At 39.5% G+C, this 18859-nt stretch overlaps 2 protein-coding genes across 3 annotated transcripts; one reads left to right on the plus strand and one right to left on the minus strand.

Annotated features, from left to right (window-relative positions):
* Positions 1-1657: 1657 nt before the first annotated feature.
* On the minus strand, positions 1658-5247 carry aldh7a1 (aldehyde dehydrogenase 7 family, member A1). Of its 2 annotated transcripts, XM_080033309.1 has the most exons (3): positions 5171-5235; positions 3969-4001; positions 1658-3881 (listed from the first exon to the last, which is right to left on the minus strand). In XM_080033309.1, exon 3 carries the CDS (start codon positions 3874-3876, stop codon positions 2248-2250), a length of 1629 nt encoding a protein of 542 aa, XP_079889435.1. In that variant the 5' UTR covers positions 3877-3881; positions 3969-4001; positions 5171-5235; the 3' UTR covers positions 1658-2247. The 2 variants fall into 2 exon arrangements, with proteins under 2 accessions (XP_079889435.1, XP_079889434.1); XM_080033308.1 differs by lacking the exon at positions 3969-4001 and having other exon boundaries at positions 5171-5247.
* Positions 5248-5295: 48 nt separating this feature from the next.
* Positions 5296-17113, plus strand: actl6a (actin-like 6A). The gene is made up of 14 exons (XM_080032419.1): positions 5296-5464; positions 6737-6813; positions 7995-8166; positions 9579-9679; positions 10002-10099; positions 10206-10300; positions 11868-11974; positions 12991-13080; positions 14446-14507; positions 14898-15012; positions 15200-15280; positions 15682-15777; positions 16048-16134; positions 16901-17113. Exons 1-14 carry the CDS (start codon positions 5440-5442, stop codon positions 16979-16981), a joined length of 1287 nt encoding a protein of 428 aa, XP_079888545.1. The 5' UTR covers positions 5296-5439; the 3' UTR covers positions 16982-17113.
* The last annotated feature ends 1746 nt before the right edge of the window (positions 17114-18859 follow it).

Genomic DNA, 18859 nt, shown 5'->3' on the forward strand with positions numbered 1-18859 from the left:
AAATCCAATACACCTTTGCCAGACTTTTAATTAATCTTTTAAGATTAATTTAATCTTAAAAATTATGGATGAAGCTCCCCCAAAATTAAGATTTTTATATTTTTTTCTAGAAGCTATTACCTAGGGGGCAAAACCCCCTTTTTTTGAAAAACAGACATGGAGCGTTGTAAAAGGTTGTTCACCAGAAATGATATCCAGGACCTTCCAGGATCCCAACCTGGGTGGACAACCTTGTCAACAAGCTGCTGGAAAGCTACAGCGGGCCAACATAGAGCAAATCAGAACCACTGTTTAAGCGAATGGGGGGTGGGCTGATAGGGAATTTTTTAAACGTATATATCATTATGAAACTTTGCAAGTTGATTACTGACATTAAAACAACAACTTTTTGTATTACAGTATTTTCCAAAAGGTTTGAATAGATATGAAAAATCATTAATATCTTACTAATGACGCGTACATTTGCATATCTGCAAAGCCCCAAAATCTAGATGTTGGACAAAAACAGTCAATTTAGTCAAATTATTTTTAAATTTTGAAAACAAAACAAGTGTCCAACTGCCTGAAGCCTTTCCTAATCACAGTTCAAATTTGATCAATAACCCATAGAAAATTAATTTTTTACACTGTTTTTTCCAAGGGAATGTCTAGCCGTTTCCTAAAATAGCAGCTGGAGACTCCAAAAGGACACTTTTGGTCCATAGCACATGAAATGTAACTGTGTAAAAAATGTATTTTCTATGGGTTATTGATCAAATTTGAACTGTGATTAGGAAAGGCTTCAGGCAGTTGGACACTTGTTTTGTTTTCAAAATTTAAAAACAAATTGACTTGGTTTTCTTCCAACATCTAGATTTTGGGGCTTTGCAGATATGCAAATTTTCGCATCATTAGTAAGATATTGATGATTTTTCATATTTATTTAAACATTTTGTAAAATACTGTAATACAAAAAGTTTTTGTTTTAATGTCAGTAATCAACTGGCAAAGTCTCATAATGATATCTATAAGTTTAAAAAATTCCCCATTAGCCCATCCCCATTCACTTAAACAGTGGTTCTGATTTGCTATGTCGGCCCACTGTAGCTTTCCAGCACCTTGTTGACAAGGTTGTCCACCCAGGTTGTGATCATGGAAGGTCCTAGATGTCATTTTTGGTGAACAACCTTTTACAACGCTCCATGTCCATAAAATCACTTTGCCCCCTGGGTATATTTTGACACAGTAGAAAAACTACCAGTTGGGAAATAATACAATTTATGTCACAGCTTACTGGGACAATTGAACAGAGCATAGCCCTTGGCAATGTCATAAGTCAAAACTTCTGCCGCGATAATCATACACGTTTTTGTTTTTTTACCCGTCATCTAAAATCAACAATCATCACATGCACCTTTTGTTGACAGGATGGAAGAGATAAAATATAATTGAATATATATAAATCAACCTATTAAATTCACTGCAATTTTTTTTCTTAATAAATTCTTCAATGTAGCATGTGAAAACCAATGAGCCCAGAAATCACCCAACAGAAATGAAGCTGAAAGTGCTGATGTTCATATTTCACCGGTCTAAGTTTTTAGGGCCTGTTGTTTCTTCTAATCCCCTATAGAAGTACAAAAAATACAAAAAGAATATGCCACATGTCAACATTAAGCCTTTTATTTTTGTTGTTTGTCTGAAATCAGTGCAGCTCTTGCTTAAGTTTGTTAATGCTGTAAAAGAGATGCAAACAGCTAGTGTATTGTAAGCAACCTTCTATTAACATTTTACTGTTAGTAATCGTATGTTAGGATTTCTGAAGAAAATAAAAAATAATAATCTACACAATAATGTACAGTCCAGTTTTTTCTTCCAAAATAAGACAGATTTATTTTTTATTACAGTATAAAGTGTCTGGTACAGTCAGCTAGCACTCAAACTCGCTTTCTAAATGCCTGTAGGAAAGTGCACACCAGCATTTGGGGTAGAATTTGACCTTTCACACAAACCTATTATCACAGTTATGTCGGAACCAGGACCTAACATGGACAACATACATAGATTTGATGTGAGAAAAATTAAACCTTTCAAAAGTAGGATTTTTGTTCAAATTTGAACTGACCTTTCTTAATGCAAAAATGCAATGACATATTGTCACCAATAGCAAATATCTATCTGTTGCTTGGGAAACACTCCACCATTAAAACACTTAGTGTTGACCTTTTGGGCTCATTGAACGCATAAACATCAAAGTAGCCGAAGGCTTCACTCAAACTTGATTCCCTGGGCCAGAGGAAGATCCTTGCTGTAGTTTATCGTGCAGGTGGAGCGCCTCATGTACTGCTTCCATGAGTCGCTGCCCGACTCTCTTCCCCCTCCTGTGGCCTTCTCTCCGCCAAAGGCCCCTCCGATCTCAGCTCCGCTTGTGGGAATGTTGACATTCACGATGCCGCAGTCGGATCCTTTGGGCCCCAGCCAGCGGAAGACGCGACCCATATCTTTGGTGAAGATGCTGCTGGACAGACCCTGCTCAACCTCGTTGTTCCAGGCAAACGCCTCCTCCTCTGTCTTGAACTTGAGGACGTACAGTATGGGGACGAAGGTCTCGGTGTGGACAATTGGAGCATCGTGAGCCAGTCCTGTGATGATGGTGGGCTCCACGTAGTGACCGGGGCGGTCCATCACCTTTCCTCCACAGACCACAGTGCCGCCCTGCTGCTTGGCCTGCTCAATAGCTGCCAGATACTGCGCCACTGCTTGTTTGGTGTGCAGAGGCCCATACATGGTGCTGGGATCCCATGGGTCTCCGATGCGGACTTGTTTGTAGGCCTTGGTGATCCTCTCTACCACTGCGTCGTGAACACTCTCGTGCAGCATCAGCCTCCTGGTCGTGGTGCAGCGCTGGCCGGCAGTACCAACCGATGCAAAGACAGCAGATGGCACCACGAGATTCAGGTCGGCGTCCTCAAACACGATGATGGCGTTGTTTCCACCGAGCTCCAGCAGCTTACGGCCGAACCTTTCCTGCACTGCCATAGCCACCATCTTGCCGACATGGGTGCTGCCAGTGAACGACAGCAGGTCCACACGCTGGTCCTTCGCCATGGCCTCGCCGATGTCGGCTCCTCCGCAGGTCATGGCACAGATGGCTCCGGGGAGGTTGTTCTGCTCCAGCACTTCAGCTACGATCTTGGTAACTGCAACACTTGTGAGAGGTGTGGTCGGAGCTCCTTTCCAGAGGCAGACGTTTCCACAGACCATCGCGATGGCATTGTTCCAGCCATAGACAGCCACGGGGAAGTTAAAGGCAGTGATGATGCCCACAAGACCAACTGGATTCCACTGTTCGAGCAGGGCGTGGCCTGGTCTTTCTGAAGGCAGAATCGGCCCACCAATCATCCTAGACAGACCGACAGCATAATCACATACGTCAACATACTCCTGAACCTCTCCCACTCCCTCGACGTAGATCTTGCCCATTTCTAGAGACACAAGGCTCCCGAGGACTTTAATCTTCTTTCTCAAAGCATCTCCAATCTGCCTCACAATTTCCCCTCTTTTGGGAGCTGGAATATCTGCCCACATCTTCCAAGCCTCCCTCGTCTTCTGGACAGTTTCCTCGTACTCTGCCAATGTGGCCTGGGTTACTCTGGCAATCGGTTCGTTGTTGGCGGGGCAGTACGACGTGATGACCTCGCCGCTGCCTCCCCAGCTACCATTGTAAACGCCGGGGTTGTCCTCAGACAGGCCCAGCTCTTTCAGCCAGGAGTATTTGGGCTGGTTGATGAGGAGACCAGACATGGCGGCTGACTGCTGGCAGCGGACAGATGCAAATTTGTTTCTTAAGACAAGCTTGCTGTGCCGGGCAAGGGTCAGGGTTAAGCAGCGCTGCATGGGTGCTGGAAGCAAACAGGGTTGAAAATTATTTTTTCGTTTAAAAACATTTGAAGATCATTCACAAGTTATTGTTGACCAGACAATCTCACCACAAGGATCAGATGAGCTTGATCTGTCGAGAACTGCAAATAACAATTATAACATTAGAGATTTTTTGTTATTTTTTAAATCAAGTAATTGTTGTGTAGGTAAAATGGCAGAAATTTGAAAAACTGACCATCGCCAGTCAAGAATGAATCTTCAATTTCAAAATTATTATATAACTTTGAAGGTGTTATAGTCCAAGCAGGACAGTAAACATGTGCTACAGGGAATGCAGAGAGTCAACAGGTGTTGATCACTGACTGTTAGTTTAAAAATAGGCGCTTGTTAAAACTTCTGCTCTACAAATGCATAAAGTCAGTATGAGACGTTCTGATTCAAGCTAAAACAACAGTCGTTTAATTTATTAGTTGGTTCATAATAGATTAATGGTCAATCATTCAGCATTTTATTAGGCAAACATTAACAGGTTGATGCTAATTAAGTGAATATTTTCAGATTTTCTATGGCATGACACTGAATCTGTGTTGGTTTTGCCTCATGGCACAAACAAACAATTTAAAAAGATGTCCAATTAAACTCCGGGGAAATGTGATATTCCACATTATCTGATTAGAGGGTACAAACTAGAGTATTCAGTTTGTTTTAAATAGTTTAAAGTGTTTTAAAATAACCTTTTATTTTACTTTTTCAAACATGAAAATGCAATAGATGGTATGTTCTCATTTTAACTTCATGCCAAAAACAAATATAGCAGAACATCCAAAAGAGAAGTTGTTAAACTGCAACTGCTTTTGAGCTAATTATTTGGAGTTGAATTTAAAATAGTCCATGGGTTATATAATCACACTTTAACTTTATGCATAATGTATAACTCAGTCACCTCCCCCCTCTGCGCATGCGCAATTACTCCAACTTTGGGCAAGCACGAGGCTGTATAAACTTTAACTTATTTATGATACAGAAACGAGACACCAACAAGATATTAACATAGACAATGTAGCTATATTAAATCATTTCAGCTATGTATTTTTGCAAATCCTTCAGTTCAGTATGACGGTGTTACACCGGTGTTGCTGCTTTTGCAGCATGGCGTGACATGTTGAGTCTTAACGACCGTGACTCAAGGTCCTGCACTTTACACCCCCAAAATCACCGCAACGTATAAGCCTGCACTCACACAGTCTGCAGGGCGAGTTTTAAAGGTTAAAAGTAGGTTCATGCTACTTGTATTCAGCATTTCACTCACTTTGATATCAAGTCGGTGGGGCCACGTCCACTCAGGAGCACGGAAGTACTTGCTGTCTCTCGCTGTGTCCGTCAAAGGTGAATCGGAAGGGCTGCTGCTGTGCTGCGCTCTGATTGGACGTCCGACCGTAAGCAGTGTGGCGCGTGCTTTGTTAGATTGATCCAAGATCCATGCTAACCTATTTTCTTTGTTGTGATTAACCGTTTAGCGGTTGCGATTCTGCTGTAATAACTCATATTAAGAAAGTCGCCGTTGAGATCATTTAGAGGATGAGCGGCGGAGTGTATGGAGGCGGTGAGTGGGATCTTTTGATGAAAATAAAACAAAACACTCGTTCACGTTGTTCCCGTTGTTTAGCTTTAGCCAGCTTTACGGTTAGCAAGCTAAGCTAGTTCTGCTAACGTACAGCTATCTCCGCAGCAAACTAAAACTGTATTCGTGTCAGCATATTCATTTGCCATTAGTTTGAGAATGTTAGTTTTTAACCCATTTGGTGGGTCCTTTTTAGCCTTAATCTTAGTTTTTTGTATGCAACAATCATGTATACCAACTAGGTGCCACTTAGCCAGCTAGCAAGGAAATGAATGAAAGTGGGCTTGCCGACCTCTCGAACACATCCCGTTGTGTTTGTGTAACTATCCGTTAAATATCGCTTTCTTAGAAATGAAGATACGTGTTCAAAGCATCTCACAGTGAGTTCACAGTCTTTTTTCTAAATGTCTGCACCTCTGGTTACATTTACATGAGAAACTGCTCACATGTTTTTGGTTCTGCATTGAGAACTTATTCTGAGTGCATCATTTACCAACGATAGTCATGCAGATGTCAGTGGTTATGAAAAGTAAACACTAGAACAACTATAGATATTAGTGCCTGGATCCTTGCACAAGATAGAGAAGAAGTAGAGTTATTAAATACAATCACTTATTTAATTTGTAACATATTCAATTCACTAAATTATGTAGACAGTACATAGTTTAAATATAACAGTGTTCCTACTTATTTTCTTAAAGTAGGCGATGTTTATTGTACAAAGACATTTAAAGTGTCAGCTTAGAAGTCTGTATCTTAGGCATCAGCACCAAAACTTAGCAAAATGTTTATTTGCTCTTGGTAAATGTATCATGGAATCATATTAATAATCAAATCTAAACCGTACAATTTGACTAATTATTTGAGAGCACTACACATTTTATCCTTCATCTCTAATTATTTTTTAAGAACTCTCAACAAATACTACTAAGACTAATGGGTGCAGATATGCAGTGTAAATTATCTGTTTATTTTTCATTTTGTCCAATGACATATAGTGTGGGGAACGGTAGTATTTTGGATGTTTAGGCAACAGCTCTTTATGAGTTCAGCTCAATTTATTGAAAAGTATATAATACAAAAATTGTAAAATACAATTGATCATTTAAGAGGCAGAGCTTAAAATTTGAGTATGTATTTCAAAGTATAAGTTGTTGAGTAATTAAACCAACTGTAGTACTGCTCCTTCTCTAAGGTGGATAATTGTGGCTGAAATCAATAATTAATAATGTATATTGTATATGATTTCTGTAGATGAGGTGGGTGCTTTGGTGTTCGACATTGGCTCATACTCTGTCAGAGCCGGCTACGCAGGAGAAGACTGTCCCAAGGTAAATGGATCGCTCAGTTGGCCTGATTAACTATGTGTCTTTTTCTTCCACTGTGAATCCTATTCTTCCCTCTGGGGCTATGCCAATGTCAAGAAATATGGGGCTGTCACCCTGGAGACTGATGGCATGAATTGAGTTCAGATCTTTATGGAGTAGCTTGCTTGGTTTCAATTTATCTGTGCTTTTGCGGAGAGATTTTGAACGTGTAAATATCAGTTTAATAACACAGATTGGCCATACTGTTGGCTTTATGAAAATAATACACAGTATGATATACCCTTAGAATGTGTTATCTTTTGTACATTATGTACAACATAATGCTTAAGCTGACCACGTAGTCCTTCCACTTTTATGTTTGCTTTCTAAAATGAAATGCTGTCCTTACATTATCTTCATACTATATCACAATGTGACCTCATTATTGATGTTATGATAGTTGGTAGACCGAGTATGAAAGTTTCTAACAAACTGTTTTCAAATTGTTTCAAATTGATACATCATATGATTTTGTTCTTAATGGATTGATGATTATTAGTCTATAAAATGTCACAAATGTTCATGACAGGTTTTCCAGAAGCCACGTTGAGATATTAGAATGTCAAAAAAATTGCAGCCAGGTTTTTCTTCTTCTAATAGACTTAATTGTTGCCCCATCAAAATGTTGTATTTAATTCTCCTCTCTGGTTTGATCCAATTCACTTTAATAGGCTTTTTTCCACCAAAAATATTTTTGACATGTCATAATAGGGAAAGCACAGTATATCTTGAGAATAGAGATTAAAGTTTCAAGATCCTGGTTCTGTTCCCTCTTTGCTGCCATGACTTGCTGGGACGCTTAAATTAAATTGTTAAAAATTATAGTGACATTTTTTACTCTATAACAAGTCAAAATGAATGATAGTCCTCCTGGCTTTGAGATGCAATGTGCAGACATTGTTTATGTACAATGACTCAGTCAGTACAAGACATATTGGGACAGAATGAAAACAGGTACTTTTGAAAATTGCAAAACAGTTATACGCTTTGTGTATAACTTAGAAGAGATTGCCTCACATCCACCTCCAGTTTCTTAGAAATGTGACTTTTCTCAATCTATGTGCGTGCGTGTGTCTGTGTGTGAGAAACCAGGGAATGCGTCTTGACTTGTATTGTGTACTGGTTTTGTCTTTGGCTCGGCTCAGGCGGACTTCCCCACGGTGATAGGTGTGACCCTTGACAGAGAGGATGGCAGCACGCCCATGGAAACGGATGGGGAGAAGACCAAACCTGGCACCACCTACTATATTGATACCAACCAGCTGAGAGTTCCCAGGGAGAACATGGAGGTCATGTCTCCTCTCAAGAACGGCATGAGTGAGTGTTGACTCATGGCATGTTTTTTTTATCTATTTTTTAACATGTTTAACTTTATTTTTCCCTTGCTCTTTTTTGTGGTAAATGATGCCTCGACAGTAATATCACATACAGAATTGAAATGCAATGGATTGACACACTTTGAAAGAATTTAAAGAATGTAAAACCCATATGAACATACAGAGGTTGTTTGTAAGTGTATGACCCCATTATTTTTCTTAGTCTGTGACATGATCTCGGCAATGAATATTCATAATCCCGTCTGCTTGATCCATATCCATAATTAGACTGTTTTAGTCGGACAGCTGACTGTGTGGATGAACTCGTCACAACCCTTACTGACGTGTAGAAGACTGATGTTCATCATGAATATTAATGAGATTATTTGAAGACCAAGGCAACTCATTATCATGAGTCCGCCTATCTAGTGTCCTCTTGAATGAAAGCAAACCCCCTTTCTGCTTTGAGTTTACTGCCAAGCCTGTGATCATATTTTCCAACCCTCAAGTGTTCATGTCTGAATCTGTCAAATGTCCAAAGTCAAATGTGGGGTCGCATGTCCAGAGCTTTCCTAGGTGCTAAACTTAAGTTGGGAAGAAAATACTACTAAAATAATGCAGTTGGATTTTTGATTACATACCCATGCTTTACTCTGGTCTCATCTTCGGTCCCAGATTTCATTTTTTTACCGGCGTATTCTCCAATGTTACTTAGCTAAAATCATATTGTGTTACTCAGTTTAAAAGCTTTTATCCAAAACTAGGGCAGCAACTGTTTAATCGGTATTCTCTGCTAGGAAATCTACATCTTGCAGGTGTGTTTTTTTATTTCCGTCGTTGACGTGGGCGTTAATGAATCAAGCGCTCCGGTGCACTGACCTAGTTGATGATGCTCGTCAGAATCTGGTCCAGTGGAGTTTGGCTGCGAGGCTATTTTAGAGACGAGCGTGACACCGATCTTAATTGCATCAGAACAGCACGGTGGGACCACAGGCTCCCTCAGAGGGCTGACCTGGAACATCGGTGCAGAGTCCTCAAATGATTGCCTAAAAAAGCTCTTCATTGCTCTACTTTCTCCTCCATGTGACCCAGCAATGACGAAAGATGCAGGTTTTTTGTGACGTTGAATTCCAAATAATGTAAATACATAACTTGCTCATGGTCTGTTGTTGTCAGGATTTTCCTTTTGAATGAAAAAATTGTTTGTCTTTGTTCCCTCAATAACGGTACAGCCTTCTCCTGAACCTAGATGTAGACATTTGAAAAACTAGGGCTGTGTCATGTTAACCAAGATGTGTTTTTTTTTCTCTCACTTTTACAAAGGCCAAAAATAGTAAATCAGCTGTAATTCAATTGATTTGACATTGATCAAACCCGACTGTCCTTCTTTTTCTCCTCTTGTCACATTTACAGTTGAGGACTGGGACAGTTTCCAAGCCATATTGGATCACACCTACAAGATGCACTTCAAGTCTGAACCCAGCCTGCATCCAGTGCTCATGTCAGAAGCATCGGTGAGTTGGCATGTGTAGGATCTGATGGAACAACACTTTGGCTCCTACGTCTGTGATGTAACAGTATTCACATTGTTTGAATTCATCAACCAAGAGCTAGTGTTCTGTCTTAAAACGTAAACTTGTTATTTAAATCCTCGTAGTTGCTGCTGACCTGTTTTGAGATGCTGTTTGTTTGAGCTGTAATGTGAGGTGAAGTTTTGAAGTGAACGGTTTGTTTCCTGCACTTCCCCACTCTCCCCATTGCCTCATGGAGAAAGCGTTTGCATTGTGCTGACAGTGATCTGTGGTAAACGGCCCATCTTCTGTTTTGTGTCTGCAGTGGAACACACGAGCGAAACGAGAGAAGCTAACAGAGCTGATGTTTGAACATTACAACATTCCTGCCTTCTTCCTCTGCAAATCTGCCGTGCTCTCTGCGTATCCTTGACAGAGCTCCCTCTAACTTTTCCTCTTACGATGATTCTGTTGTACATCTGTCATACTTTGAACTATGTTACATTTCCTTTACTCTGAGTTTTGGAAGCTTTGCCAATGGGCGGTCAACAAGCTTGGTTCTGGACAGCGGAGCAACACACACCACAGCAATTCCGGTGCACGACGGCTACGTCCTGCAGCAAGGTGACCAGTTATCATAAATCCTTCCATAAACCAGGGAGAGGATTCATGTAAATGTGATAGTCCTGAATCCATCAATAATGCATGTGCTCATCTTCTATGAGTTCTGTTGCCACCTGCTGGTTGAAGCCGGCATCTCAGCTTTGCCATTTAAACCTTCTGTTCCTTAAAGCGGCTACGAGTAACATTTAAATATCTTTTAAACAGCCTCATGTTTCCTCTGATAATCATAAATTACCTTTAACAGCAAACGAGACCATCAGTGCAAAGAAAGACGTTTTTAAATAGTTTTTATTACTGCTTTTGGTCTGGTCGCACACCCAGTCCGATTTTCGGTTCGCTCGTGCAAGCTCTATGGTTACATATCCGTATTGGTCGCAGATTTCAGTGTGGCGCAGCAACGTGAATTGAGAAGCCTATCCCTCCAGGTGAGGGAAGGGGAGCCGGAGCCTTGTTTGATACAGTTATTTGTCGTCATAATGACTGATAACGGGGCTGAACCATCAAAGAAAAAAAAGAAAATGCAATGAAGAAAAGCTAAAGGGGAGAGTGATATAGGCTACGGGGGACGAGGGCGTTGCCAAGCAACGTGTATACAATTTCACGAGAAACAAGACTGCAGTGTTTATTCCTAAATGAATGAGCGGTTGGTACTAACACAAAGTTTGCTTTGCTTCACCATCATCAGATAACCATTATCTGAAATAGTAATTATTTACAACAACATAAACACAATACCTCATCGTGATCCATACTAACTGCCGTCTATCGTTCATTCGCTTTCTGTGAGGAGTCGGACACGTAATCTTTCAGCTCCGTGAGAGAGAGTAGTTAGGTGACACTGCTGCATCAACTCATTGCAATCAGGTGCAAACAGCTTTGCGACAGCGGGCGTCGTAAAAATACTACCGCTTTTGTCCAAAGGGGACGCCAACGTGCCATGTTACTCGTAGTGGCTTTAATGTTCAGGTATGGCAATCTTAAATGACCATCGTGAACTATTGGTGGAAGAGAGTAATTTTCAGACAACTATCAAGTTTGTTCATCTCTCATGATCCCAGTTCATTTACTTGATGGCTGATTTTGTAATTCATTTTAAAATTTCTGGATGAAATAATATACACGTGCATCTCAGAAAATTAGGATATCATAGTCCATTCAAAGGGTGAAACTTTCATATACTGTATTCTAGATTCATTACACAAAGTGAAATAGGTCAGTCTGGCATTTATTTTCTTTTAATTTTGATGATTACAGCTCACAGCTCATGGAATAAAAACTCCAGTTTCTCAAAATATGAGAATAATACATCAAAAACATTATTCATAAAACAGAAATGTTGACCTTCTAAAAAATAATGTTTATTCTAGATTAATTTCACTTCATGAGTAATGAATCTAGAATATGTGAAAGCCTCACTTTTTGAATTAATTACAGAATAACTTTTAATTGATACTCGATTTTGTTTTATTGCACCTGTATTATATAATCATGCATTTCTTACTGTGGAGTTTACTGTTATGTTATATGGTTGAGATTGACTGTGCTCATTTATTATGTCTTCTCCCAGGAATTGTCAAATCGCCCCTGGCTGGAGACTTCATGAGCATGCAGTGCAGGGAGCTTTTTCAAGAATTAAGTGTTGAAATAATCCCCCCTTACATGATTGCATCAAAGGTAAGATTGTTGTGTTTCACAAGTGGAATTGACTATTTTAGATAACCCACTTCATATGGCATATACAGTCATATGAAAAAGTTTGAGAACCCCTCTCAGCCGGCAACATTGCACTGATTTGTTGAACCATGTACAGATACACAATCTGCAGCCAGATGTTCTTGCAGGTCTTTGGAGGTGATCTTTGGGTTGTGTGCAACCATTCTCACAATCCGCCGCATATGCCGCTCTTGTACTTTTCTTGGTCTGCCTTTGGGAAAGCTTCTTGTAGCCTTCCCCTAAACCATGATAATGAATAATCTTTGTTTTTAAGATATTTTGGGAGCAGTTTTGATGGTCCCATTCTGTCTCACTTCAGCAGAGAGTCAAAGAGAAGTGCAACTTGCAGTTAGGCACCTAAAATACATTTTCTCATGATTAAACAGACATTTCTATGAGGTTCAAGGCTTAACAACATAATCCAACCAACTTTGTGTCTAAAGTCATCAGTTTTACATGCTGTTACAGGCATTAAAATCAACAAAACCACAAGGGTACCCATATTTTTGCACAGCCAGTTTTTCACATTTTATTTTATTTCACACAACCAAATACTGCTTTTCAAAAAATCTTTGTTTGGAAAACATCCCAGTAGTTAGCTGTTCCTGGTAAATTAAAGACATACCACTTTTATCTTTTTTTTGTGAAAGCAGAGTCAATTATAATGCCGGCTGAGAGGGGTTCCCAAACTTTTTCATATGACTGTAAGTGTTGTATATACTAACTGATTTGAAATGTCTGTATACTTAATTAAGTATTAATTAATATAAATAGGTTGATCATAATGTTACTTAGGTTGACTTGGATGTTCTTACATGTCAGATGAACCTGGAGGATTTAACCTTACTTTTTACTGTTTTTCTATTCGGGCTGTTAAAAATAATACATTATGTTGTTGCACAGTCTGTATTGGTCCTTTTTTAATTGTCATCTACCTTCATACCACACAATGTCAAACATAGTGTTTGTCTTTAAAGGATCCAGTGCGGGAGGGAGCCGCAGGCAACTGGAAGAAAAAGGAAAAACTACCTCAAGTCACCCGCTCATGGCACAACTACATGTGTAATGTAAGCAGCGAACTCTTAGATTCCTGGGGCCTCATTTATAACGGTGTGCGTAGAAACCTTCCCAAAACATTGCGTTCGCACAAAGCCAAGAATGTGCTGCGCAAAAAAAAAGTTGAGATTTATAAAACTGTGCGGCGCACTGTTGCACGCAATCTTCCCTTTATAATTATCCACCTGCGGTGAATTGTGCGCAGACGATCTCCGCCCGTGTCATCCCACTTCACCTCCCAGTTTCATCCCACAATCTACCATACATGGCGAATGCTAAATAGCTCCTGAATATGATGACGCTCTTAATAAGCACGACATTTTGACTGACATGGGGAAAAAAGGGAGGCAACCAGCCGCAAAGAAAGCGACTGGGAAGGAAGAAAGCCCGTGCCATGCGTCGCTGTAACTGCCACTAAAACACAAACACACACGCGCGCGCTGATCACATATCATGATTGGTACAGTCGTTATAGTCTTTGGTAAACTGTTTTGCCCAACTTTGTACTGTATGAAATATCACGTATTTGCGAACCTGTTGGACTATATGTAGGCCTATATAAAATGTGTTGTGAGAAGTGAAATAATGCATTAGCCTATAGTCTATTCCAAAGCATTGTTCCCTTTCCGTGAGATCCACACATTTCCAACAACAACGTCAGATTATAGTTTAAACTTCCAGGGTTAGTTGTTATGGGAAAGAGATGCATAAAATAATTTGCTAAATTCATAACATGATTTTATCTAACGAAATATTTAGTTTTAATTAATATGTTTGGCCTTAACTTTGTACAAAACTACTTTTTACACACAGCCTAAAATATTGACTTTGCTCTCCCGCTGGCCACGGACACACCTCCCGAGGTATATGATATTATTATAGAGTAGAACTATAAGATTACATGTAAAAATATAACCAAAACATGTATAGACCTACTTGATAAGTAAATCAACCTACATCATTACTGCATGCCATAGACAACAGTAGCCTATATTCGCAACAATAGGTACGCACATGTAATTGATTAAATATATTGGGTGCCATGCATTTCACAAGGATATGTGTGTTTTTCCGATGACAGAGCTTTATTTCGTGGTGTTGCCATTGAGTGTCGCTGATTCCCCGAGTCAGGAAAACCTTGCGGTAGCTCTACGCATGGTCAAAAGTTTGCGTGGGAATACGCACACTTCTCCGCAAAGAATTCTTTTATAAATACCACCGTTTTGCCACCGCACATTTGACTGCACATTCTGCCTGTCTACGCAAGGTTTTTGTGCGTAGAAAGCTTTATAAATGAGGCCCCAGGTGCGATTACTTTACATGTATGGTGTTTTGTTGTATGTTTGTCAACTTTTCCTTTTTCTCAACGTTTGCAGTGTGTGATCCAGGACTTCCAGGCATCTGTGTTGCAGGTGTCAGACTCTCCCTACGATGAACAGTAAGATTGTGCTTCTCATTATGATTATCTTCTAGTTACGTAGATATATGTTTTACTTCTGTTTAACAGATTTCCACAATCTGCCCCCTGTCTGGAAAAGGCATACAGCGGAATAATGCGTAGTCTTAAAACCTGAGGGTATGTGAGCTATAGTCCGGCACACAAATGCTTTTCCTCCCCCACATGGTGTTTCACTGTATACAAAGACTTAAGGAGTGTGGGGCCTGTCATGGTTATTTTGCAATACTTTTCATCTTGACCTTATCTTTGACTTTAACCCTCAGCTTTTATGGAGGTTTGTGTGCTTAAAGTAAACATCCACTGAATCACTGATCACTTGGTGAAATGTAAGTTTCATCCCAAAATAAATAACTCCCTCCCTTTCTCCAGGGTTGCTGCTCAGATGCCCACGGTGCACTATGAGCTGCCCAACGGATACAACGCTGATTTTGGGGCCGAGAGGCTGAAGATCCCAGAGGGGCTGTTTGACCCCTCTAATGCTAAGGTGTGTGTTTTTAATGTGGAAGTAACAGGGCATCTGACACAGCTGAACACATTCTATCACTGCATACAGCTCTAAATAAGTAAAGCTCTGTTATGAAAAGTTCTCTTAATGTCTTGCTTTTAGGTGTTACAAAATAGTATAGTGAAAAATTAAGTTTGAACCTTTTCGTTTGTTCGAATCCCTTCAGGGTCTGTCTGGGAACACCATGTTGGGAGTTGGCCATGTGGTGACGACCAGCGTGGGAATGTGTGACATCGACATCCGACCGGTGATTTTAAGAAAATATTTCTGGGATGCTGAATTAAGTTTTTTTTTGGAGACAGTCTGAGTTTAACTTTTATAATTTTAAAATGACTGAACAGGTTAAACATGTCTTTATCAAATTGTAAGAAAAGGCTAAATCTTGCCTTTGCAAGAAATGTAGATGTTACTTACAGACATTTGGCCATTAGTGGCTGAATTCAACAAATTTAATACACAAAAAATCTGATGGGTATGTTATGCTGTATGAAACTTGGATATACCCCCAATTAAATTTTTGGTAATAGAATAGCTTCTGGAATTTGTTTCATTGTTTGAAAAAATAAGACTGTTAAATAAGAGTGCCCATGTGTAAGCGTTGGTTTAAAAAAAAAAAGAGAGATTCCTGACTTCTTCCTTGTGTCTCAGGGTCTGTACGGCAGTGTGGTGGTGACTGGAGGGAACACGCTCATTCAGGGCTTCACGGACCGACTAAATAGAGAGCTCTCCCAGAAAACTCCTCCAGTAAGCTAACACCACTGCTTCCTCATAAATACTCTGATTACTATTATTATGTTAGGCTTCAGTTAATGACAAAAGATTCAAAAGACATAGTGCTGCTAGTTGTTGTTGTTGTCATCATCTAGAAAAGACAAAGCTGCTGCTTGAGAATTACATTTGAATTCACAACAGAAGTATTTGTTTCTCCACAATATTCAATTATGTACTTAATACATCTATGAACAATACTTTTATCTCCTAGCAGAGTTAAACATGCATGTTTGTGATTTTCAGAGCATGAGGCTGAAGCTGATAGCCAACAACACTACAGTGGAGCGCAGGTTCAGCGCTTGGATAGGAGGCTCCATCCTGGCATCACTTGTGAGTACCCACGGCAGTTCAGAAAAATATATTTTCCTTTTGGAAGAAAAAAAACTGTCAACTCTAAAGCTGGAAACTCGGCTCTTGGACCATTAGGCTACCACAAACTTATTTGTTGTTGTTGTTCTTTAGAACTTGAAACTAGGGCTGGGCAATTAATCAAACCGACTTTCAGACCCTGTACACGACTTAAACTTGCACAAAACGATTATTTTGATTTGGGACCTGTCCAGGCCGCTCTTTTTTACTCTTAATCAGCAGTGATTTATCAACATTTATGTGACGTATATTTGTTTATTAGAGATTGAAGTTATTCTCTTATTTTTTACAAGGAAATATTTAAAATAATTCTGTACAAAAGATTCAAATAATTAATTTGATTTGCAAGAAATGCAAGTAATTAATTTTTTATTTAACTTGATTTTTTACTTCAAAACTGAAATGTGACATTTTCATTTCAAGCGATGCTTTGATTTCCGTTATAAATGTTCAACGATAACCATAAACAATCTGTACATTTCATTTATTTACATTACACATCTTGTCAGTGAACTATGAGGGCAATATAATAGTTATCGAGGTAACATGTTCAATTAATCGTGATATTGATTTGACTCCAAATCGCCCAGCCCTACTTCATACTCAAAGAAAACTGTTAAGATTTTAAGAAAAACTCCTGAACTAGTTATTTTTTAGTATTTTGTATTCATGACTCTTATTTTGACCCTGATGTATTCAAACTAAACATGTTTCTTCTGTCTGCCAGGGAACCTTCCAGCAGATGTGGATCTCCAAACAGGAGTACGAAGAGGGAGGAAAGCAGTGTGTGGACAGGAAGTGCCCTTGATTTTTTTATTTTTACACAGCAACAGCTCCCTCACCCTCCACTGTCTTTGCCACAAGCTTAACATCATGCGTCTTTCACCTCTGACCCTGGACTCAGGAACACCTATGGATGATCATTCTTGTTTTGTATGATTTTTTTAAGAAGAGAATTAAGTTTGTCATTTGCTGCCTGTCTGGGATTGTGAAAAATCAAACGTCCACAGTACAACTGTAAACTGTGTTACTATGATCATACAGGGTTTAAGTTCAGTCAGTTGCCTTATCTTTAGGATTGTTGCCGTTTTATGGAAACCTTACATCTTCGAAATGTCAGTTTTTCCAAAATTGACTAGCTTAATCTGAATTTTTTTCCCAGTTTGAGATAATCTGACGGGGTCTCAGTGCCATTTATTATCAGTAAGTAGGTCCTGAATTCAAGATTTTGATCACATGGGGAAATACACAATATTTGTTGTCCAAGGTTTCTGCAGAATACTGAAAAGGGTAAACATTCGGGTGATGTGTATTTAGAGGAACAACCTTACAGTCTTTTGTCCATAAACCTTTCTTTTTTGTGTAGTAAATAAGCTTGTCGTAGGCAAAGGCCAGCCATTGAGTGTCAACGCAAATAAATCTGTATTTAATTTTCACTTGGCTTGTCATTGGCTACATATGGTCTTTAAAAAAAATAAAGTCCTTTTTTTTTTAAAGTGAGTTTGTTGAGTGTTATATCCCACTTTTTTTTGGGGGGGAGGCATTATTTGCTTATGTAGACAGTTTGGAGAGATCATGAAATGAAGGACCACGGCTGGATTTGAACCCGGGTCTGCTGTGACGAAGACTGAGCCTCTATTGAGGGGGGCGCTCTAACCAGTACACCACAAGCTCCCCCAATATCCCACTTTTATAGGTACAAGTTTATTTAAATTCCATTGGTTTGTTGTATTAATTCATTTAAGATTAACAGGTGGCCATTACCAGTAGCGGCCTTAGCTATGTTTCAACCCATTCAATTGAATGGGGCCCCGCCCTCTGAGCCCCCCCTAAAAAAAAATAATGTTTTTTTTTTTTTGATAAATAATTCTTGAGCAGGCTACCGGGCCCTAGGCCTCATAGTAACTTTTCATGTTGCATTGTCAAAGAGCTCAGTCACTCATGTCAATAACAGGGTCCAAAAAGGAATAAGCCTAAATATAAGGAAATAAATCATCATGGGCCCCTCAACTAGTAGGGGGAGAAATACAAAAGCATAAGAAAACAGCATTAGTAGCTCTGTCTAAGGGGCTTCATGATGAGTCTTTAGGGCCCCCACACACATACAGGAATATGATTTCTATGTGTAAATTCTATGCTGTTCATAAAAAGTAGCTATCCACCCTGTATCTGTTGAAATGAGTCTCTCCATCATAGAACATGAGTCTGCAGACCAATCTACTGTACTGTTTTTACAGTAGCAGAGTAAAGAGTTCAGCCTGATTAAGAAAAATCTGAAAAATAATGGTCCTGCTGCATCTCAGGATTTGATATAGCCTCTAAATTTCCCCTCAAAGTGCACCAGATTGATGCATTTTAATTCAAAAGGCACAAATTTTCTTCCGGGGGGGATGCCCCCGGACCCCCCAACAAGGACCAGGGTCCCTCCCACAGTATCCCTAAATCCTGTGAGAAAAACTGACTTCATTAATATGTTTTTACCATTAATTGTATATGTGCTGAAAAGTCAGTGTACCTGACTGGATAGGTAGGAGTGGGGGGGCCCTTCAAGAGTCTGCACCCAGTGGCCCATCATCTCATAAAACTCTACAATCTGTTTTCTTTTTGCGGGAAGCATGCACAAGCATGCACAATAAATATGTATTAAAAAAAAAAAAATTAAGATTTTTTTTTTTCAAGAAAATAC

The sequence above is a fragment of the Ammodytes marinus genome, assembly GCF_949987685.1.
Source record: "Ammodytes marinus genome assembly, chromosome: 8".
Classification (NCBI taxonomy): domain Eukaryota; kingdom Metazoa; phylum Chordata; class Actinopteri; order Uranoscopiformes; family Ammodytidae; genus Ammodytes; species Ammodytes marinus.